Genomic DNA, 18,857 nt, shown 5'->3' with positions numbered 1-18,857 from the left:
AGGACAATTATTGTTAAGATTTATTTAGGACAAACACACAAATCTGAATAGTCTTAAAATACTGCATTTTGTATGCACCTGGTATTTAAGGAAGTTCAATAATTCTGTACAAATTACACAATAATATCCAAAGCTCCACTGAGTCATAGCTCAAGTGGCTATCCATCACCACTGGATTATACACACCTGTGCCCATACACCTCAGAGTAGTTGTCTGTCTGACCGCTGCGCAAGGTCACATACTCCTTGGGGAAATCAGTCTGCATCTCAGCACAGTAAATCTAAAGCCAAACACATTGAGACAATAGATGAGAGCATGTGGGGAAGTAGCAGGTTGAGTCATGAAGTGTGCCAGAGCAACTCTGACAGAACAGACACACCTGTAGGATCCGGGACTTGACTTTGAGATAATATTCTCCATCTATCCTCACACCCTTTCTCATCTGGACCTCACGGCAGGAAGTGAACAACTGGCCTAAGAGAAAAAACATGAAGGGAGGCGATTTTAGTGCAACAGTAAGGAAATAAGAGACAAATCTTTGACAATGAGGTTTGCCACTGCCATAAATCTGTTATCAACAAATGCCATAAAGAGCAAAACTAATGGAGCCATGTGGTAGTTCAGGCAGGTGCAGAAGTCATTTTATAGTTACATGTCTCATATACCATTCAATCATATGTGTATGTGTAATCATCTACCTCCAACCTCCATTTGTATAAGAATTTCATTGTTAATTTAGTTTATTTTAAAGGTCCCATATTGTAGAGATTTCCATTTCTTTTTTGATAATAAAACAGGTCTAGGTGCTATATGAATAATGTGTCAAAATGCTCAGTCCAAAGATAAATGTACACAGCTTGTATTCACAAACTGTGCCTTTAAACAAGCAGTTTGGACCTCTGTAAGGCTGTGATGTAACAACTTTACACATTTGCGGACCCACATTTGTCTTCCACAGGTTGGATAACATTATCCTCAGTGGTGGACATTGTGATTTACCTGTGAGTTTTACTCAGAGCCCCGTTTTTTAACTGCTATTATATTTCTAAATGAGAGCTGATGTAAATGTCTCATTATTGGTGTTACCTCCTCTCTTTTCCCAGTGCTGTAGACGGCATATCACACTGATTAGCTAATTAGTATGAATACTTGACTGCAGTACTGGCCGTCACCCGAGCATATCATTTTAATTTCGACAGTGCCCGACTTGGCAGAAACCAAGTTAGGAATCAACAACACAATGTGTCGTAACATCTGAAATGTGGGGAGCGAACCTGCTTGCAGTCGGCTTTTACAGTATTTGCAAGTTCTTAAGAAAGAAAGCTTTGGCTCCAGCACAGATTCCTGAGGCATTTTAACAGACTGTAGACATCACAGTTTGTAGAAAACTGTTAACTGTCTATTTATTGTTCCACAAAGTAATCACCCCAAGAGGCTTTAATAGAGATTGCTGTTCTGCCTAATGTGTTAAAACAAAGCATAAAGTTGAGTTTCTATAAACACAATCAGGTACGCTGGGTGCCGCACACAGCGCAGTCGATTTAATACCATTACTTTACACATTCCTGGTTGGCAGTAAGCACTACATGGATAAGAAAGGAGAAACGAAATGTATTTGACACACATTCTCTGTCTTGGCATGCAGCTTGAGACTCAGGTCTTTCTGAAGGACGGCAGTGTTTTGACAGATGACCTTTGGAGGTCACACACTCCACTCTGCGCTCCATCACTCCTGCTCCACAGGTCTGCGAGCACTGGTATAAATACAAATACACACAAAAACATTCACACATACAATAAAACAGTTTCACAAACAAGCTGCAGCCTGATTCAAAATTCACAGATGAGATTTATACTCAAGTCATCAAAAGTGTTTTTGTGAAAATGGCAATCAGCTAGAGAGGATTTCTCATTGCCTAGCAAGCGATTTCTGTTTCACCTTGCTCCACGGGCCAACTTTCCAATAGGATGTGTATGGGCAGTCCCTGAGAAGGCACGGTCGGGTGCCAGGAGGATGAGGCTCCACACAGTGGGTGCTAGCAGAGGAGGACTGGGCAGCATACAGGCGGTGAGCCTGAGAGGAAGGCATCATGGAGCAGGAGACAATACGCTGCTGGTAGCCCACACCACAGCTGGCAGAGCACTGAGCCACACACAGATACATTGAAAGTTTAATAACACTAGCATGTGTAAAAGTTTGTACAGAGCAGTAGTAATATCAAATGCAGAGGTTAATTTCTTGATTTGGGCTTCAGTGGTATCTATTAATGAGAATCTATAATTTGACTGATAAGCTTTTTGGGCATTGCATAGTGGCACAACCTCATATGCGCTACAGGACAGGTCAGAGGATCAACAAAGTCATCAGGAAATACTGTCAGGAAACCATGAAAGTTTACAAACATTCATGTTAATCCAACCAGTAGTTATTTCAGTCTGGACCAAAGTGGTGAGCTGATGGGCAGGATTGCCATCAATAGATCAATGCCACTAGTGTGGCAAAATATTATGAAAATAATCCTAAACTACATTTGCAGTAGAACAAAGTAAATGTATTATTTCATTCTTACCTGTGACCATTCCCCTGTGATCCACATATAGTGGCAAGGAGCTCCTTTGCACAGCTGGTGTGATGGAGGCTGGGATGATGGCTCACAATAATCAACCTGGGCAGGGGTCATCCCTGGGCCCATACACCCCACCTTCCTGCTTCTCATGCCTTCTCCACAGGTTGCATTACACTGGAAGGAAATCAAGAACAGGGAGAAGTCAGTAAAAGCAAAGACGAGTTAGCAGAGGGGGGGCAGTGTTGTACTTTCAGCAAAATTACTGACTTCTCAGACCCCTGCTCACTGCATCTTTAGCTCTCCAGATGGCCATGAATGGACACTCCTTTTGTAGAGGCTTGCACAAGTACTGTAGAGTGTTGTGTGACAATTATTCCATTTGCTTTCAAGGATACAATACCTAATATGTGCTCTGCTTGACAATGTTACCATGACAGATTAAATTTAAGCTGTTTTCCTCCAGGACCAGTGATGCTTTATATGACCATTTTAACTAACGATATGGATCAGAATCATGAAATTCACCCATGTAAAAAAGTCTGCAGTCAGATTTCAGGGCCAACTGTGAAAGAAAGAGGTTGTAAGTTCTCGAGGCAACACAGACAGGAATCTGAACACTTCAAACATTCCTGCAGTAGGAGGATACTGTGCGAAGTCCCTGCATGGTGCCCCTCTTTCATGCCTCTCTTTTGAGGACAAAGCACGGGACATTAAAGAAAGATGAACCAACAAAAAAAAACTGTCTGCTAGCGTGACACAGAACAGCAGGACAAAAGGGATGATGGCCATCAGCACTTCAAGACTTGATATGATTTACCCACTGATGGTAATCATCAAAGCCCACATGACTGACAGAAGAGCGCAAGAGTACCTGCAGGTTGTCCGTTTAATGATGCAAGAAAGAGAGTGGAGATCTCAGCCAATAAAAACCTTAATAAGATGGTTTAACATCTGTACATCTGTCACACACTGGGAACGCATGGGGGGGTGTTGTAGGTAGGAAGAGGGAGAAAAAAGAGAGTTTCTACTTACTTCATCCCATTCACCAGCAACCCAAGTGTAATGGGTGCATTTTGCAGTTTGGCAGGGCCGCATGACAGCAGGACGTGTGTGAGCGTCACATAGATCCCCTCTGACCTTTCCAGTGCCTTTTAGCCTGCAGTAGACATCTCGGTTCTGAACTCCGACTCCACAGGTGACAGAACACTAGTAAAACACACACAAAGCACACATCTGACTGAGAAAAAGACAAACTGGAGTTCAATGCGTGTTTCTTTCTATAAGTATGCTGCTTATATTAATGGCATTCAAACATTCATTCTCTCAGAGCTGACATTAAAGGGATACTCCACTGATTTTACAATTGACGTACCATTTACTTGCCGGGATAAGTAGTACTTAGCTTGTGAAAGTTTTGTATAATGTATTGTGGGGATCTAAAGGGAGCTTTCCAAAGTTTGGCCTTGGAGATTTCACATTTTTCACACAAAGTCTGCAATTCAAACTGAAAGTGTGGGGTTTAAACAAGTGGGATTTTAGGAGGCAGGAGGGTATAATGCAAGGCATATCTGTATTGCATTATGGGAAATGCAAGATCCAGTGTTTTTGTAGCTTAGGGTACAGGAGGGACAAGTATATCATGGGTCACCCAGCTTCATGCAATTTTGTAAAAGTTTGGGGTTGGTTGGGGTTCCCCTTTAAAGTGATATTACTTAACTTTTTATCACCTTCAGCCAAAATGGCCACAATGGGGCAATTACGGGATAATGGTCTTTTCAATTCCCTTCATTTCCTAAGAGTCTCTTGAGTTAGTTACCCCAGTGGTCATACTGCAGTAGGAATAAGCCCCTGTGGTCTGAAATGGTTTTCCTTAAAGACCACCATTATAAAATACTGTAAATTTGTTTAAAGGGACATTCCTTACTGTAAACAAGTCAAAGTAAATGGGACCTTTTCCTACTATTAAAGTTCAAACAATGATGGTTTAATATTTGTTAAATTTTCCCAAAAGCTAGAAAAAAGACACTTTTATACACATGGTGTCATTTTAATGTAAAGTCTATAGCACATGTGCTAGGTGAGCAACTTTCAATGGGGTGCATGGTCAACCTCGTAATATATCCAATATCCAGCTCTGTAAATGCATTCATAGTGGAATTACTAAAACCAATGAAATGTTCATCTGTGACATGCTAAAACATAGTGTAATGGTAGCACTAGAAGAACTGTCATAAAGTCAGAGAAATTACTCGGTAATGTTAATTAAACAGCAAAATCCATCTAAAGTTTGCCTTAAGCTGCTGATCATACCTGACCAAAAAGGGCTAAAGCAACAAAACCTTTAAGTGGATTAAATTAAGCAAAGGTAATTGCTTATGAACTGCAGCTGTTATTTGAAAAAGGAGGATTGACATATTTTATTCTTGGAAGAGCTATGCAGTCCTAGTTTAACTTGATATTATTTCAAAGTGTCTGCAGTGTCTAACCCTATTTTAATGCTTCTGAACAATATACTTTTATACATACATTTAAAGCCAGTTTGTCGCTCTCTGTGAGCCATATAGGTAGGAATCACACAAAGGTCTATCTCAAAAATCTCTTTGATGTGCTTTGAGAAACATACCTGCATACTGAGAAAGTGCTCTGTATGGCTTGAGCTGATCAGGCTGATTTCTGTCTGACTCTCCTACAGACCTCAAAGAACAGTGCCTGACCTCAGCAATTTCACATAGTCAAAAAATCTATGCATTCTACAGCAGGTATCAAATTTCCTAAAACTTCCAGATGTATTTGTATTACTCGTTTCTCATTGTGATTGCATGTTATCATTGCAGACTGTGTGGTTGAATGTGAAGGGTCAAGTCCTTGAGTTTGGAAAGAGAACAAAAAGCACCAGAGGAAATCTGACCTTCAAATCAAAAAGTGTCCTGTTCTAAAATCTTACAAAGCCTGAAAGTGGAACCTGCTGTTTAAGTGATTATAGGCAATGTTAACTGCTACAGCTAAAGAAACCTGATTCTGTGTTCCAGCAAAAAACCAATAGCTCTTTTATAAGAGATGGTGGGGACATCATGAAACTACAGATGAAAAGTAAGACTATTTCATGATTTCTTAAGAGTGTTGAGTGTGCAGCTTCAGACTTTAAAGGGTTAGTTGACCCAAATTATAAAGCATATTTTCTCAGTTACATCTACCAGTATCCAGCTAGAGTATCCAGATGCTTTTGGGGTTTTTTCGGACAGGTTTTGAAATAGGAACACTATATCAGTGAGTTCCACCGCAACTCCAATTGAAGTCAATGCAGTTTTACTTGTGCTGCACACAGAACTGAAAAATAAATTATAAACATTCAGCATGAATTTCCAGAAACAGTGTACCTGTAAGGGTTTTAGTGGGACTGCTTTATATCGAAATCTCCTTAAATGTATTTATTTTTCGGTAGAAAGTAGTTCCTGTTGACAGCATGCTTTGTGGATTATCCAAACTAACAGGGCCACTGTTTTGTATAGAGATGTCACTGTTTTAATGTAGTTTTTCCAATGGCAAATAAAATTGCATTTACCTCCAATGCATGAGGTAGAGGCAGATTTTTCAGAGATTTATATTGGGGAAAAAAACATGAAAATAAAACCAAAACTCTCTAGCTAAGACATAAGTGACAAAATATATTTTTTACAATTTGGGTGAAGCAAGACACTTCCTGCAATTTACAATATTACAATGTAAATATGTGTATAATCAGTGTAACAAGCAGGCAGTAAGAAAGAGGAGAATGATTCTTATGTCCTTGGCTCAATCGGCAGCCCACACCCCCTCTGCTCAACTAACATTACACCCCCCATCAGAGGTGACTGAGAGGGCTGGGTAGCTGTGGAATAACTCAAATAGTGGGTGCTGAGGTTTCAAAGTTGTCACATGCATGGATATTAAGATATAAAACATGTCTTTATGCTCTAGTTGAGGATTTCATGGTTGCTGGTGGTATGTGGAGGAAGATGATTGCTTCCAGACTTCAGGGAAAGAGGGAGAGTGAGAGAGGGGAGGAGAACACCCTCACAGAGTGGGGAGTGGCAGGAGTCTTGTGGAGGGAGGCAAATGTGGGTCTTCATGGACCTTTTGGGATTTAACAGTTACTTGGCAAGAAGGAAAGAGATCATACAGGAGATGGAAAGATCATTTTGACATTATTGTGGAAGAAATGGGTGATCAGAAAACACAGTATAACTAAAAGATGTGAAAGAAAGACTGAATTTATGGATGACAACCACCTTGAGAAACAATAAATTTAAATTTCGATGTGTGTATTCTGTGTTTTTGAAAATCCAGTGTGCTTGTTCCTTTAAGACAAAGGACATGACAAAGTATTCTTCTTTTCAGTTTGCTCTATGGTTGTGAGTTTAAACATTTTTGTGACTGTAGCAGCTCAACATGACTTTGAGCCAAAACTGTGTTGCTGTTATATGCATAGCCCCTTGGTGGCAGATACCATAGCTGTGTGGCCTCACAATGACTGTGACCTCACCCCCCCCAGCGACTCCTCTACGTACGGCCTTTGCCCTGCAAGTGTCTGATTGCACAAGTCTACAATGGTACTGTACAGAAACCTGCCGTGCTTCAGGACCTGTGTCATTCTTAACACCATGCTTTCATCTGTATGGGAGGTCGAGCTCGGCTGCAACAGCTGCAACTCGGGATCTCCATGTTTACTGTGTTTCATGAAGTTACCTCATCATGAATTTGAGCTACAAACAAATTCTTTAGAAGATTTAGTGTATGGAATGTTTTTGTGTGTGTCATGCAACACTAATGCAGACATTGTTTTTGAAACATGCTTGTAGGTGTGCGGTCAATACATAAAGCTGAAGATTACACTACATTACTACTAAATATTTCAACATTTTATCTGAATATTAAAAACCGCTACATAAACAGTTTTGAAAATCCTGCCTGTGGTGTCTAGCTCACACTTAAGGAAATGACACATTGCTCTTGAACAAGAATAAACTAAGTGGTGATTGGACAGGTGCTCTGTGTGTACATGTCCTCCATCTGCAACCTCTGGAAAGCTTTCTGCTGTGTTTGTATTTCAGCTTCTAGCAGCAGTTACAGTGTGCGTGGTCTGTGAGAGGCCCAGGCTATTGAGCCAGAGGAGACAGTGGGAAAAGCATGCATACCTCTCTCCACCTGTTCGCCTTCCAACTGGGGCATCCTCGGGTCCGGCAGGCCTTCTGTGTCCGTGGCCGAGGAAGATGACTGCAGCGCTCCTCTTCTATTTTGGTTTGGTTCTGATAAACACAGGCAATCTCCCGTTGCTTGGTTCCCCGGCCGCAACTCACCGAACACTGGAGGGTGAATGGGAGAGAAGGGGGGTAGGTGTTGAGAGGAGAACAAAAGAAAAGAGGGCATATTAGCAAAGTCTTGTTGAACTTAATATCTCTATAACTCTGCTAGATGAGGACATAGTACTTCAGGGAATGCTGTGCAGTTACAATAAGTTATTACAAATGCGTCAAAATAGTCACACAATAGAGTTGTGTTATTCCATAATGAATTTTAAACTGCAGCCTTTTTGGGAATTTCTTAATCACATTAAGTAAAGTAGAGCCAGAAAAAACATTTGATATACGCAATTCTATGCCTCATGTGAGCTATGTCTTTTCTTCTGTACAACACTTTGGTCCACTGTGGTTGTTTTAAAGTGCTTAACAAATAAAGTTGGATTGGATTAGATTGGATACAATTACCTAGTCCCACTGAAAACTGTTGATAGTGAGGTATTGAATATTCAGGGTAATGTGGATGCTGTTTCTTTAAATCATTTTTTGTTTTTGTATGTTAAATATGTTTAAATACATTTTCAATGCAACAAAATTCCATTAAACTCCATTAGGCGGGAAGCAAAAATCGTGGGGGGAGATTCCGCTACCATGCAGATACCATATACCAGCTTGCCCCCTCTAATTTGAGTGAACTAACACTTTAAGAAAGAGAAAATAGACATAAAGAGTATTACATAATCTTGGACAGGAAACACGGGAATATAACAAAATGTTTCTCTCAGTATTACATATACAGGATTTAGACCTCAACACAAGCACACTCGCTACAAGCAGCTTCCTTGTTGCATTTCACGGCCAAGTGAACACACTGCAAACAAATTTCGGCTAAACAACCTAAATGGATTTCACCAAAACCCTTTGTCAAACACTCACACGCTGATGGAATGCAGCCAACTATTTAACCTGTAAACAGAGGAATTGCTTTTAGAGCTGCTGTAGAGGTGCTGCTGTAGAGCTGCTGATGCAGAGTGAAACACAGATGCATGCGCACGGTGAGACTATCATCTGGTATCAATAAGGAACTTAGAAATACTTCAGGAAAGCTAGCGAGACGACGACGAAGGAGGAGAGAAAAAAAACAAAAAACAATGAATAAAAACCAGACACCCTAATGAAAGCCCTGAAAAGGCCTTTGCCCGAGATGGTAGATGAAAATATTCTAGAGTATTCGGTCCACATTGGACCAGACAGCAATTAGGGTGCCCGCTTTTTCTGCTTGACGAGTGAGCGCCCCTATACAAAGCCACTCTAAAATGGGGTGCTGGAATAGAATACACAAGACAAGGAGAGTTGCATTTTGTCTTACCATATTTTCCAGTCCAGATAATAAACATAATATTGCATTGTCCTCTAATTATGATCTCAGAATGTTGCATAACACCAAATGCATAATTTTTTTCCCCCTGAGTGCTCATGGTACTGATCATACTACAGATGACCGTGGAAAGAAATAACCTATATTGGAGATATGTCTCAAGCTTCTTTTCTATGAGCTTAAAGACTTTTTAGCCTGTTAAATAATTCTAGTGATCCAGGTTTGAGTTGGCCAGACCTCTCTATCCATTTCAACCCTTCAAACAAACCTTCACCTCCTGCCTTTTCTTCTAAAGTTTGGTGCGGGCAGTGGTTGACACTGCACACACATGCATCATACACATTGTAATTATAGAGGCATTTTAAACACAGGGCTGGCTCAGCTGACGAAGAACATCAAAGCCAGGCCAGAGCTGAGTGACTGGCCCTGAGCATGGCAGATTCCCGCTGCACACTCACTCAAAAATGATAACAGAACTCCCTCTACCTCAGACAAGAGCAGAGACAGGCAAACATGTTGAGGGGGTGATGAGGGGGACTAGCCCCTCCTTCCTGCTGTAAAAGAAGGAGGGAAAAAAGGGAGGAAGAAAGGAAAACGCAGCCATACGGGCTATGCTGCCCCAGCTGAACTGTATCTGCATTTAACGGTGGGAGAAAATACACTATATGGCGATCTGCTCCTCCCTCTACCCTGCCAACCTCATCTGTCAGTCATTAGTTAATCAGGGCTGGTAATGCTGAGCACAGAGAGCTGGCACAGCGCGTGGGACCAGAGGACAGCTTCACCTCTGAGAGCAAGAAGAGGGCAAGGACTCAGGGACCTCCGCTTCAACGATCGACAGCTGGGTTGCTTCACTCACCAGCACCCACTCAGGTAAGACTATTCCACTTGCCGCTTACTTTCAGCTGCTGTGTGTGACAACTCACTGTCTAGCTGCTTTCCTCTCATCTCTTTAAAATTGGCGGTGCATACATTGCCTACATTTTAATGTGGATATGTGTTTTTTCTTTGGAAACTGTCAGACTACTGATCTCATATTAGAGTGATACAGTACATTTTACTTCTTTATATGTAATGTCAAATTTGAAGAGGTTTGTGGTCTGTTGTTAGCTTAAAATGCTGCTGAGGTATACTGATTGTTTTAACATAAGTTAAAATTCTGCAAGTCACTTTAACATAAGGGAGAAAAAAACAACACATAAATCAAAGGGGTCACATGGGAAATGAGAAACACTCAGAGAAACAGATTTGCCTTCCCACATTGTACCAGCAATTAATTTCACATGATTAGGTGGTTTAAATCTAGTATAATCCAGAGAGGTTCATCTAGGCATAATGTGGATTAACCATAAAATGGAATGACTCAACCGGTTTAAGTGTGGCACAAAGTTGAAAGCCAGCCATGTGAAACAGCTTTTGTGAAGAGTACCCTCAAGAAGAGCAAAAGTTCTGCAGAAAAAGACATCATTGATATTTAAAACTATTCATACTGAACAAGCTGGTTTTAATTGTTCTGCCGAATGGCTCCAGGGCAGCATTCTTGATTTGATAGAGTTTCACAGTTCTGGAACAAATCATATAATTGAGTGTTAAATCAGATCCAGTTCATTCATGGCTTTTCTGTGTGCTATAAAACTATAAAACAGCCCAGGGCGTTTTAAGCAGAGATGTCTGATTTTGATTTAAATTAATAAAATATAATTCATTACAGATGCATTTTAACAGGATAACAAACTGATATTAGATACTCCTTCTTTTTTTTTTTTTTTTTTACCACCAATGTCTTTGTCTAGGACTGCCTAGATGACCCCACCCACTACTTGACTGCAAACAGGTAAGCCAATAGGACACATGGAAACTGTTAGGTATCCAAGAGAAACTTGTCTAGAGTTGAAATATCTGTCACTCAGCCAATATTGCAATCAAAGCAGATAATATTGTACATCACCTTACAGAGAGGGTAAATTCCACAAAACCAACATACCACTTATGTTCTCAGGCTCAGATCAAAATTGCTTTTAGAATGTGCATTTACACAACGGCCTCAAGCATGTATGAAAACATCTATTACTGTAAAAACTATAATTATGCTATAAAAGTTTTTTTGGTGATAAAAGTAAACATAAGCATTTTGTAAACCCTGGTTTATGTTGGATCTGACCAATAAAAAGACGCTCTTATACATCAGTCTTGCCAAAATGTCAGATTTTGGCAGATCAGAGATGAATAAAAACTATCATGTGTTGTTTGAAATGTTGGTTTATTCTTTAATTCCGGCCTATTCCTTAGCCATTATGATGATGTCCTACAATATCATGAAATATTTTGTATTATTAAATAGTGTCTGCTCTTAGGACTACAGCCAACATTTCAAGAAATTATACATTATGTGTGAAAGTTAGGCGGCTAAAAGTCAAATCAGACCAAGATGAAAGTTTTTGTTGTATGCACGTTTATGTGGGGGTTATAAGTGAGACCATATCTTAAAATGTGAGCGCCAAGGTTGAATTCCAATCACATTGCAGCACGCTTGCAATGCAAGAGGATGGTAATACCAAGCATATGCTAACTGTAGTTACCCTGACTCTTCAAAGGAGCTCAGTGTTGACCCCGAGCAAGAACAAACTTGCAAGTTTAGACTGTGTGGTGGGAGAATTATACCCTGGGCTACATGTTGTCAAGGTTGTGAGATACCGTATCTTTAAACAATGCTATCTGCTCCATGGGCAGCTATGCTCATGCAAAATCTCAATTTATGATGCAACATATAATCTGTTCACCATATTATGCAAGGAAGAAATGATAGATCGGAACTGAAAGCACTTTAAGATAGTGTCACGCCTTGTATTATATCTCTATCAGTATCAGTGTGTTCTCTGGTTCATAGACTAAACTGCAGATCAGAGAAAGACGGAGACAAGAGGGAGGACGATAAAGCATCACAGAACATTCAGGCTGCTTCTCTGTTCATGGTTTTGTTTTGCAGGGAGGTTTCAAAGACAGAAGTCAAAACAACACATGTTGTCAACATGGGAACAGCTGGTAAGAGAGGCGTCATGGGGCAGAGGAATGTCCAGAGTCATTGATCTTTTATCCAACAGGCCTAAATAGTCACTCAGACTTGTTTGAAAGCAAGCAGAAGAGCACCCTAAAAATCCAAACATTTTATGTCCCATCCATCGCAGTCTATAATCTTTGTCTATAATCAATCTACAAGCTATTTTGAATTATGGAAATGATACGATTTTCAAATATGGAAATTGTAAGATTAATTCAATAAAAACAAGTAAATGCAAAAATTACTACTGATACATTTCAGATGTGACAATATCATTTTTGCCATATTATTCATCACAAGATGCAGTTGATTGTGTGAGGTGGAAATTACTTCCTGTCTCTGTCAGTGTAGTTCCTAACAGACTGTCAGCTGCAGGAACTGTAGCATGCTTCTGATTGGAGAGGAATAGTCAGCTAAAACTAAACTGCATATTCTGTGCTCCATGCCAAAGTATGACTTTGCCATCATGAAAGAGTTAAATAAACAACCGGTTGAGTAGGCATACACAGTTTCTTCAACACAGTTTCCTTTTTAAGTCAACACCACTCAGAGAAGATATACTAAGCAACCATAAGTCAAAACCAAATGACAAAACAGAGTTTTTCCGTCTGTCTAAACATTCCACTGAGTGCTTTTTCCATTACCATGTTATACTGAAACATCCAGCACTGCTCAGATGAGTACTGTGGGGTTGAGGAAAAAAACTAAACATTAAAGAAAAGATTGAATACAGCAAATTCTTGAAAAACACAAACAGCAGGCCAGCCGTAAAGTCATAAAGCAGTGACCTTTGACACAGGACATCAGAGTCTAATCCCTCTTCCTGCTAAATGTTATCCAGCTGCTTTTCTAATCTGTCATAGCAACCAGTTTGCCACAGCTTGCAGATGTGGAAGTATGGACAAGTTCAGTGAAGTGAAAGATCTTGCCCTTGGATTTACATTTACAAGAAAAAAAGCAAATGATGCAAGAAGAAGAAGGAAAATATTACAGTTTTAAAAATGTTTTTAATGGTGTAAATTGTGTGTGTGTGTGTGTGTGTGTGTGTTTTGGTGTGTGTGTGTGTGTGTGTGTGTGTGTGTCTCTCATTACCACGCACATCCCAAAGCACACACAGTATTTACAACATTCCTTTTAGAGTAGTACTATGGAGCTTATATTTAACCTTTTTTTGGTATTTACATGTAAATTGCAGTGTTTACCAAAATGTTACTTTGTTTTACACTTTACCACCCCAACCACTTCCCTCACAGTGCCTCTTTAAGAAGCACTGCTAACCCTGTGCCTGGTCTCAGCCAAGTCCACAGATGGAAGTCTTGACAAAACCAAAAACTCACTCAAAAAAACTTGGGATAAACAAAAACAACAATCCCTGATGTACCTTATTTGGTCAATTTATTTCCAGCACAGCTACAAAGCAGTTTGATTCTCAACAGTCTACAACATCAATGACAAACATCGGGTTTAATTACCACTCAGACTCAATAAGAGTTTTCCTCAGAAGCACTGACATACTGGAATGTACTCGCAATTTGTAGACCAGTGGTACACGAATATTGACGATGGACAAGTAAAAGCTGATCTGACAATAGCTAACTCACGTCAAGTACAGCACATGCAAAAAGTGAAGTGTGATTACTGTCTATAGTAGCTAAAACATTAGCAACTTTGCATATTATTTAAAAGAGGTCAAATAAATGACTATTAACTCCTTGTTACTTGAAGTGGTTCAGAACAATTCTTTGGGACACCCGATCTATCACGGTCTCTTCAATAGGAGCGAAAAAGCTCTTTGACAGACATGGCAAGTCCCACTAACTCCTTTTTACTCCACCAACTCGATAGCATCAACAGGTCCAAACTGGACCAGGCCCCATTTAGTCTGTGGTGGTAGTCTCGTGCGAGAAGAACATAGATTTACGTAGAGTCTGAGAAGCAACTCCTACAGGCCTAAAAACACTTTATAATACTCGACAAGCAGGTTGAAGAGAAACAGACGCTCTTTACCTGTGTCAAAGTGAGGCCATGTTCCCTGTCATACGATGAGCCTGGGGTAGACCAACCTAAATGCTTCCAGACTTTCACGCCCTGTCTCCTCTCATTTGGTCTCACTGCATCTGTTCAAAGTTTGGATCACCCGCAAAACAGCATCTACCCTTACTAGATGGACTCCTCTCTTTATTTCTTCCAATGGCCTACACAAACTCACTGTGGTAACTCTTATTGCTTCTGATGGGGCTTTGCTCCTACAGAGACAGCATTAATATCATGTTTTAACTGCTATACAACAATAAATTGTGAGGATATTCATGCAAGCTCTGACAAAGAAAATATATATGTGTGTAACATGTTCTTTTCTTCATGCTATCCAACTGCTTGACATAAAAGAGACTTTCATTGCTGATTTGAAAGTCATGCTGTGAACCAAATATTTAAAATCTTCTGTTTTTTCTACCCCCTATGTCTCAATGGTTTGCCAAAGTCTGTGGAACACAGTGCTTGACTTTTAACCAGCAACTCACAAACTGAACTATTTTGCTTTTTCTTAAAGGCCGAAATGAAAGATTATCTCCCCACTCAGATTTAAAATAAAGCCATGATGAGAACAATGCTCATGAGGACCACGTTGGAACCTTCCAGCCACCACCAATTCGATTGCTCACACTGAACTGGCATATGGGCAGGATCAGGAAACATAAACCCAATGATGTCACGACCATCTGACCCCAGGGTGACAGGTTTGGAGAATGTTCTTGCCCAGTACCCTCAGGCAAAAATCAAGTATGACATTGTTGTGCATGTGGATTTCATTTGAACCAGCATGATTAGTTCACAGACACTCAACTGCAAGCCCCCTCTATGGGAAACCCGCTCTCGGCAGGAAATGGTATGTTTTTGTTAGCAACAAACAGGCATAAATTACTAAAATGGTTACCAATTTATCACACAAAGCCTTACTATTGCTCCTTTTGACATGGACATTGCTTTTAAAGTAATCATAATTAGTTAATGATATTTACATTCCTGATAGTTTATGTTTTACCATGTCTGCTATCCTAATTTTGTGCAATAAATGTGATAATTGTTTTGTGTCGTTTCTTTTGAATACATGACAAATGTGTTTTGATGACCTGTATTTAGAAAATGAATACAGCTTTGACATCACTCATTTAGTTGGTGACACTGCATGAAAAAGGAAGGGGTCCCAAAGGTAAAACAAGAGATTTTGCAGAGGTGTGAAAAAACAAAACAAAACAAAACAAGAAAATCACTGTCTTTATGTCAATTATTATGAGCATAAAAACTCTCCTTGATCACAAGTTCATTAGAGAGCAACACATTTTGTGAATATTGTCAAGCTGGTAGTGTACCATCATTAATAAAGCCATTTCCCTTGTTAATCATCCTCTGATTCTTTAAAGAAAAAATTGCCTATGTCCAAAACAGAAAAACAAGCCTTTAAAAGAAATGGCTTGACTATGAATTACTAAAATACTTAAATGTGTAATATGTTAATTATTTTTCCAAGAGGGAATTAAACAACATTCACTCATGCAGTGATACATTTTGGGATAATGTAAAGCATGAAATACACTTGACTTGGGATACAATAATAGATTTAATTCATGAGTTACTGCTGTGTACTGATTTGACCGATATTTCAAATCTCTGGTATACTTATACTGTAAGTGTTTCTGTTTAGAGTAGAAACATGTTTTGGGAATACTACCTACAGAAGAGACCATTACATAAGGTAAGACACCGTTTATAGCCATGTGAAATATTTTGACAATGTTATATAATCCAATCGTCTTATTGATCAATTTAAAAATTATATGAAGGCTTTCTGTAATTTCTACTCGTATTTATTGAGATTATTCACATGGATCAAGTCATTTTTTATTACAGAAGTTGGCCTCATAATTGAGTTGAATAAACTTGATCAACACTTGACATTACATTAGGTTATGACTTTATATTGAGCTATATTAGGTGCAATTTTTCACTGCAGTTGGTAAATAAAAGGTTACCTATAGACAAATGTAGTCATGTGGTCTATTCCAAATTGCTCTGTTGTCTTAGGCACATGGTGAGGTCAGCAATTACTGTTTGATGATTCCACCTGATATTACTTTAAACACAGGTGTTTTTAAAAAAATATTTTAATGTGTGTTTCTCCTCAATGAATGACCTCCCGCACAATATTTCATATGTAATTCAGCAGTATTCTGTAAATACTGGCTTTGCAAAGCTCACTTTTGGATCTCCTCAGCTAAACAACCCTTGCCAGAATGAATTAATACCAATTATAGTTGTAGTACAAGTATTACCCTGCCAGTCTCCTGCCAAATGCATTGCAGAGCCCTCCATTAATACAATGGTAAACAGATGTGCCACCCACCATTAAAGTTTGATTTGGACCATGTATGTTTTCTTCGGGCAGATTACGAAATGAAATGCTAAAACTCATGACAGAAAAAGGCCTGCAGTGTTTTTATACCAAATTATGAGAAGTATGTTAAGTATTACAGATACTATAGAAAAAGATTTCCATTATGTTCTCAAAGACTGAATTATTACAAGAATTACCGAAAAGGACTTCCAAATGTGACAAAGTCAATTGAGGGTCAAATACCAAAATATCCCATAATGAGCTTCAAGTCAAATCTTTTCTATAAGCTGTTTACAGTACCTCACCTACACATTATATACTGCAGTGCATACACATGGATGTGGTTTACCAGTGCATGTTAGTGTGCTATCAAGATATTGTATGTGGGATAATAACTGTTGTGTCTAAAGAAATAAACTATGTATTTCAAGTATTTTGCAGCATCCTGTGTCTTATTCAGTTTTATTTATAGGATGTATACTGTATGTCCCTAAAACCCTGAAGTTGACTTGTGCCTTTCTTTTAGATTACAAAGCAATTACTAAAGTTGTTTGCCAGTAAAATATTGCATTGAGAAACAACACAAATTTCACAGTTATGTTTCTTTAATAAACTTTACAGTGGGAAAAAAGCCAATTCAACATGTTTTATGTATTTTTGCATGTGAATGAAATAAATAGCAAAAAGAACAACGAACCAAAATATGCAATATAAAGCAAAGTTGCCCTCTGGCAACTGCGCACCACAAAGTTAAAACAAATGAAGTAGTGGGAGGGAAACTGTCATGGCTGAGGAGTCTTGGTTGCAGTGGAAGTCTTGGTTGAGAATGACACACACAGCGAGAGAAGAAAAGGAACGTAGAAGGAGACTGCAGATATCCTCACCAGGGAGGACATAAATACAGACCATTGCAACACTTCACCTGAAATATGTGTCCCAATGATTTCATATTGCCTTATCTAAGTCAGAGTGCGTACATGTCACATTTTACAAAGGGTCACAAATTGTTTGCAGGAACCTGAATCTGCAAAACTGCACAGCCACTGGACAGTGACTGCTTGACTCAGTCAAGTGTGAGTGTTAGAGCCCCAACACAGACGACATACGGCAAAAGCACTGTGGATGTTGAGAGAGAGCTGAACTGAGCTTAATGCTATAATAGATAAATGCAGAGAGAGCAGCTTTTGAATACTGTTGTGCTAAAATATGCTCTTTACTCTTTATACTGGCAGCAGTATATGCTCTTTACTGCCAGGAACTTACAGTTTTTACTTAATAATGTGCCCAGTAGTATAATGTTTTAAGTACAAATGTTGACCTAGATTCTGATAATGTGTATGTGACTTTGAAGAAGAGATTTTTCAAGAAGTGGAGATTTGGATCACTAATCAAGTAACGTGACTGCAGAGAGCGAAAGCTCAAACCAGTGTTGTTCAGGTGACGTGTGGATAATGACAAATAATTCAAGTAAAGTGTTACATCAATCTAAACTGGAACAAAGCATTAAAGCTGCAACAATTAAAATCTATTGTAAACAAATAAATAAATTTTCATTTGAAAAAAAAAATCCTTCAGAAATACAAAAACTGGCCAAAGAATAAAGAGTGACACAGCAACAAATGACTATAATTTCATAAAGAGGAGGTATCTGTGTGCTTTAGTTTGTTTTATAGACGTTGATGAAAGCTGAAAAAGAACGACTCAACAATAACCTCGATTTACTGCAATGACAGCTTTATGTTCAGTTAACTGCGCTGATGCTGCCCACCATTAACAGAATAAATAGTTATTCTAAGTCTGGAAAACTCTGTTATATCTGTATCTTTATCATACTGACATTACAACATCATATAATGTAAGATTTTATAGCACCTTATCATAAATTATCACAATGTCACTATGAGTTTGCATTTTAAAGTTGCCGTTTCTGCTCATGTGGCTGCTTGCAGAGCAACTGAATAAAATCACAGAAGGACTTCACAGGTATGAAGTTAGGATTACACTTGAATAATTGTTTTGATCCACACAGAAGTTGATCCATTATTGAAAGCCATTGTTTTTGTGACATAACTCTACAACAATGTAACAACCAGGGGAAGTAACATGCTCAAATAGTAATTAAGGTCTTGTTTACTCAGCATTTGTGCTCATTTTCCTATTTGTATGTATAAGCCAGGCACTATA

The 18,857-nt window shown here is 39.0% G+C and overlaps 1 protein-coding gene across 2 annotated transcripts in view; it reads right to left on the bottom strand.

The window, feature by feature from the left end:
* Positions 1-18,857, bottom strand: part of LOC133981510 (A disintegrin and metalloproteinase with thrombospondin motifs 20-like) — a 79,960-nt gene that overhangs the window by 3,205 nt on the left and 57,898 nt on the right. For both annotated transcript variants that reach the window (XM_062420249.1, XM_062420248.1), the window contains 7 exons: positions 7,743-7,910; positions 3,601-3,774; positions 2,572-2,742; positions 1,941-2,144; positions 1,626-1,755; positions 381-475; positions 187-281 (listed from right to left, as the gene is read on the bottom strand). In XM_062420249.1, the coding sequence (XP_062276233.1) occupies positions 187-281; positions 381-475; positions 1,626-1,755; positions 1,941-2,144; positions 2,572-2,742; positions 3,601-3,774; positions 7,743-7,910 (1,037 nt within the window). The remainder of the gene's footprint in view (positions 1-186; positions 282-380; positions 476-1,625; positions 1,756-1,940; positions 2,145-2,571; positions 2,743-3,600; positions 3,775-7,742; positions 7,911-18,857) is intronic.

This window comes from Scomber scombrus, chromosome 6 (genome assembly GCF_963691925.1).
Source record: "Scomber scombrus chromosome 6, fScoSco1.1, whole genome shotgun sequence".
Taxonomy (NCBI): domain Eukaryota; kingdom Metazoa; phylum Chordata; class Actinopteri; order Scombriformes; family Scombridae; genus Scomber; species Scomber scombrus.
Note: the sequence above shows the minus strand (reverse complement) of the source record. Positions and strands in the feature narration are given on the sequence as shown.